The following is a 6,226-nucleotide window of genomic DNA, read 5'->3' on the forward strand; positions in this document are numbered from 1 at the left end:
AAGTTAACTTTTTTTGGCTTAAAACTGATTTTCACGCTTATAATTAATATTTTACTTATACTATGTTTTTCACTTTAATATGAAATTTTCACTTATTAATTGATTTTTTTGCTTTTAAGTTGTTGACCCCGATCTATCTCACTTAAATTGTACCTTATACTTGCCACATCAACTTGTTAGCTCGAGTTTTTCAGATCAGCTTGGATCCATGACCGTCGTAATCTCAACAGACACCGTGATTACAAATTTCTTACACCTTATCAAATCCAATTGGTCAAGCACACTTGGGGGAGTCACATCAACACCGTCCAAAACCACCAATTAACTACCATAAAGATTCTATTTAGGGACAGCCCATGATTTCTTGGCGAGGGAGGATATTATCATGATTTGAATCGAACCGGCCTCATGAACCAATACAAGAAGAGTTTTTTTATATTAATTCTTCAATATATCCCTTCAATGATTAAATTTATTTTTTATTGTACACTTGTACAATTTTATAAATTGATAAGTGGCAAGTTTTAAAGGATTGCCACTTGACCATGGCCACTTGGGCCATGTAGCAAAACTCAGTCTTAAATCTAAACCCTCAACGTGTAGCAAAACCCAGTCTTAAATCTAAAATAATTTTACACTTGCACAATTTTGACTTGACCTGGTCTAAGGGTCCTGGAAGTTGACAAAAAAATGTGTGGACAAGAGTTAATCCATGCATAAATCTTATTCTCTTCAGCTCTTCTATAAATTTCTGCTTATTCTTATGTTCCTTCACATATCAAAACTTCAATCACTTGAATTACTCATCAATTCCATTAGCTCACAAGCATTTTGAATCTGCCTCAATCAAAAATGGCTCATGCTGCAATTGTTTCTCTCATGCAGACTCTCGATGAGCAAGTCATCCTGCATAGTGATCAACTTCAAACTCTTCTCAGCAAGAAAGAAACCAAATCCTTCCATGAAAATCTTGGTTTCTTGAGAGATTTCCTTGAACATTCTTCAAAAACAAGCAATGAAGCAGTTGAAATTTTTGAACCAAAAATCAGAATGCAGCTCATGCAGCACAGCATACCATTGAATCTCACCTCTCAAATTATTCATTATTATCTCAATGTTATAGTGAAAATTTGTCTTTATGGAAAATACTCTCTGGAGAGAAGTATCCTATTGTGGATAAGCATTATCAACTCTTGCACAAAATAATGCAAGAAATTGATTCCATCACGAAAGAAGCGATGAAGATTAAGAAGACATTAGAACATCTGCAGTCTCGAAAATTTCTGCGAGATTGCCTCTCGAAACTTGCTTCGAAAGCCAAGACTGTTGTGCTAGGATCCAATAATGAGTTGACACATATAAAGGATCGGATGACAAGTGACTCGTCAAAGCTCAGCGTTGTCACGATTCATGGGATGGACGGTAGTGGTAAGACTACTCTAGCAGAAAATGTTTTCAACGATCTCCTTATGGAATATCACTTTCCAATTCATGCATGAATAACTATTTCTCAAGAATATAGTGAGCGAGAAATCTTGATTCGTCTCTTAGATTCGATAAAACAACTTGATGATGGTATGCGTGAAGCAAGAGAAGAACAATTATCCGAGCATTTGTGCAAAAGCTTAAAGGGTCGCAAGTACCTTATTGTAATGGATAACGTACGGGATACTAAGGTCTGGGATTTAGTATGGAGATTACCACCAAAAGACGATGAAGGAAGTCGAGTCCTATTAACTACTTCAAAGCCAAATGTAGTTGATTAAGTCAGAGCCAACGTCACTATTCAGAAGTCTATTTTAAGTACTTATGGTCATGCTATGACCTTAGCTAATATAATTGCAATTGGGATCATTTTGTTATAGTTGCATGATTGTATTTACACGCTCTTGGGTTTTATTAGGAATAGTGGCGTTAAGGCTACATCCATTCCTATATTATGAAATATGTTCTTGAAATATAAATAAATATGGTTTATTTATTTGTTATCCACCATTTGTTTTTATTTTTTGTATTAGATATCTTTGTTGGATTTTTATTTTTTATAGATAATTGTGAATCCCGAAATGTAAGACCCACTTAGATCCCTCCTTGTCAATATACTTGTATGGATTTTGCTACTTTGTATGGATTTTGCTACTTTGACAGAAAATTTGTAGCAGATGCAGTGACATAATCCTAATTGACAATAGATGATTCGATGAGAAAGTTGACTGTACTTAAAAAATTTAATGATGGGATGCCACGTGGTATTATGTCAAGGATTATGTTAATCATTATGTTACTATAGTATGATTGATGCTTGTATGGGGATAATGTCAAATTCCACATTAGGCTTTAAAATCTTGAGCTGAATGTCATTTTGAAAAAAAAGAAAAAAAAAAGGAAAAAGAAAGAAAGATAGGGCACACCTAGATCATAAGTATAAATTAGCATATAAACTTAAATGGTTAATAAGCTAGTTGGCTTAAAAGAAAATTTGTGGACAAAATTTATGGGTGTGTCCTATTTTTACATGGGTTTCTTTTTTTCTTAGTCTTACTCCAAACCTCAAGAGGAAGAATTAATTTCAAGATGTAAAAATCAAGCTAGAAAAAATAATTGGCAAGGGAATAGGCAGTTAAAAATAAAGTCAAAATTTGAAGCATAGAGTGGCAAGCTACTATTCAACACTAATCTGAAAATTTCAATTAGCAATACCCTACCAGTAAAATGGAGTTGGGTCAAAGTTATTTTTTAAGGAAAGTCAGTAGTTTTCGATTTTTTACCGTGCTGATCACAAATCACACTAATAGAGAGATCAGAACTTTATTGATGATCGAGTCATGGACTTTCATATTAAATGGCTAGCCTATCCGAGTAAAATATAACACACAAAGAATAATGTTATTTATCATTTGTTGGTTAACCAATAAATAGGAGGTCATGAACACCTAGACTGGTAACAACTATCACACCAAAATCGATTAGAATGGAGAAGACTTAATATACAAACAAAATTACTGCACTAATTGAGAATTATTCTGGAATAAAGGCTGGTAGCAATCCAGGGTTGAGGCTTAATTACAAGGATTAATCTTTTCGGATAGGCTAGCAAACAACCGACCAATAGAGGGCCGCAACGTTTGTTCCTATTTGGACAGGCCCTGCCCATATTGCATCTCTCTAATTACAGAGCTCATGTTGAACCGCCTAATATAAATAGTTAAGTCGAAAATAACACACTCCCTTACATACAGGCTGATTATCGGTCCCAGATTTTCAGTAATCTTGAAAGGAAAAAAAAAACTCTTGCGCTACAAAAACTTACATTGCTATTTTCTTACCCTTAATTTACATTAGCATTGTTTGCCAACATGATTAAAATTTCATTAAATCAATAAATCCTTTCATGAAAAAGTAGTTATTTGAAATTACATCATAGAGAAAATCATGGTCAGATTGTTCTACAAAAACGAAGTCTGAATTGTTTGTGTTATGCGGAATGATTTATTTAAAAAAAAAAAAAAATCCATGTTGATCAAGGTATTTTGTTTAGAATTTTGAAATTTTGGAGAAAACTCAAAAGGGGAAAAAAAATCAAAATCTTCAGGCGAATAGATTATTACAAGTAATCTTCAGTCAAAATTATCACTCATAGTTTTTAACGAGTCCATGTTTTGAAGGTATTAAAATCAAATTTTTAGTAAATTTTGATAAAAGTGGATGAAATGCATGGTTGAAAATTACGAACTTCATGAAATATGTGGTTAAAATTAATATTTATTTTGACTTGTATTAAAATTAAAATTAATTTTTTTACCAAACATGGGCTAAATGAGTTGAGATTAAACGTAATCAAGTCTAACTTGAATCGAATTATTAAAATAACCAAGAATAAAAGAATTACAATATTACAACGTTAGCTTAAGCTAATGATTTTTTGTATGAAACAGGTTAAAATTTATCTCCTGCTCTCAATGAATATGATAAAGTAGTGTAAAAATTTTATCTAGGGAAAAACCACTCAAATAGGAATTTTGGACAATAAATTGGACAGGGCACCACATGGGACCCTCCTATTGGAGGGGTGCCTGCGTGTCCAAAACCCTTGTCAGCCTAGCATTTTTCTTTTATCTAACAGGTAAGATGTGTACTCTCCCATTTTTGAAAAGCAGCTGCCAGCAGGTCGGAAAAGGTTGCTGTACTTGTAAACATGCCCGTTCAATTGGACTGCAACTAAATGAACAGTTAATTAATTATTGAACTTAAATTTTATTTCATGTTGGAGATACTTTAAATAGTTTGATTCCTTTAATATTACTTTAGAGTACATATCAGATTTATTTTTTTATATTAATTCTTCAATATATCCCTTCAATGATTAAATTTATTTTTTATTATACACTTGTACAATTTTATAAATTTATAAGTGGCAAGTTTTAAAGGATTGCCACTTGACCATGGCCACATGGGCCATTTAGCAAAACCCAGTCTTAAATATAAACCCTCAACGAGTAGCAAAACCCAGTCTTAAATCTAAAATAAGTTTACACTTGCACAATTTTGATTTGACCTGGTCTAATGGTCCTGGAAGTTGACAAAACAATATGTTGACAAGAGTTAATCCATGCATAAATCTTATTCTCTTCAGCTCTTCTATATATTTCTGCTTATTCTTATGTCCTTCACATATCAAATCTTCAATCTCTTGAATTACTCATCCACTTCCACTAACTCACAAGCATTTTGAATCTGCCTCAATCAAAAATGGCTCATGCTGCAGTGGTTTCTCTTATGCAGACTCTCGATGAGCAAGTCATACTGCATAGTGATCAACTTCAAACTCTTCTCAGTAAGAAAGAAACCAAATCTTTCCATGAAAATCTTGGTTTCTTGAGAGATTTTCTTGAACATTCTTCACAAACAGGCAATGAAGCAATCAGAATTCTTGAACCAAAAATCAGAAATGCAGCTCTTGCAGCACAGCATATCATTGAATCTCACATCTCAAATTATTCACAATTATCTCAATGTTATAGGGAAAATTTGTCTTTATGGCAAATACTCTCTGGAGAGAAGCATCATATTGTGGATAAGCATTATCAACGCTTACACAAAATAATACAAGAAACTGATTCCATCACGAAAGAAGTGATGACGATTAAGATGACATTAGAACATCTGCAGCCTCGAAAATTTCTGCGAGCTCGCCTCTCAAAACTTGCTTCCAAAGCCAAGATTGTTGTGCTGGGATCCAATAATGAGTTGACACATATGAAGGATCGGATGACAAGTTACTCGTCAAAGCTCAATGTTGTCACGATTCATGGGACGGACTGTTGTGGTAAGACTACTCCTACTCAAAATGTTTTTGATGATCCACTTACTGAATATCACTTTCCAATTCGTGCATGGATAACGATTCCTCAAGAATATAGTGAGTGAGAAATCTTGATTGGTCTCCTTAAATCGATAAAACAACTTGATGATGGTATGCGTGAAGCAAGAGAAGAACAATTATCTGAGCATTTGTACAAAAGCTTAAAGGGTCGCAAGTACCTCATTGTAATGGATAATGTACATGATACTAAGGTCTGGAATTTAGTGTGGAGATTATTACCAAAAGACGATGAAGGAAATTGGGTCCTATTAACTACTTCAAAGCCAAATGTAGTTAATTATGTCAATGCCAATGTTCAGAAGTCTATTTTAAGTACTTATGGCCGTGCTCTGACCTTAGCTAATATAATTGCAATTGGGGTCATTTTGTTATAGTTGCATGATTGTATTTATATGCTCTGGTGTTTTATTAGGAATGGTGCCGTTAAGGCTACATCTATTCCTATATGATGAAATATGTTCTTGAAATATAAATAAATATGGTTTATTTATTTGTTATCCACCATTTTTTATTTTATTTTTTGTATAGAATTTTTTTTTTTAATCAGTGTTCTAAAAAGCTACCTAGGCTCGAAGCTCAGGCAAAACGCCTCGCTTTGCGTCTACACGCTTTTTTTCTCAATTCATATACGGTTGAATTTTTTCCTTTATTTATTTCGTCTTTGGTAGATGCACTTTATTATTATTATTATTATTATTATTATTTATTTTTATTTTTTTTAAAAAGGCTTTCATTTGGCTTTAACTTATTATTCTTTTACAAAAACTTTTCATTTGACATTAATTTCAAGTTTTTAAAATATTTTATCTCAACAAAAGTTAAAAATGACTTTATCTAAATAGT

General features: G+C 32.9%; 1 protein-coding gene across 1 annotated transcript; it reads left to right on the forward strand.

Moving 5' to 3' along the window:
- Positions 1-4,749: 4,749 nt before the first annotated feature.
- On the forward strand, positions 4,750-5,427 carry LOC111384993. The gene has a single exon (XM_023009342.1). It carries the CDS (start codon positions 4,750-4,752, stop codon positions 5,425-5,427), a length of 678 nt encoding a protein of 225 aa, XP_022865110.1.
- Positions 5,428-6,226: the final 799 nt, after the last annotated feature.

Source organism: Olea europaea, unplaced genomic scaffold (assembly GCF_002742605.1).
Source record: "Olea europaea var. sylvestris unplaced genomic scaffold, O_europaea_v1 scaffold307, whole genome shotgun sequence".
Taxonomy (NCBI): domain Eukaryota; kingdom Viridiplantae; phylum Streptophyta; class Magnoliopsida; order Lamiales; family Oleaceae; genus Olea; species Olea europaea.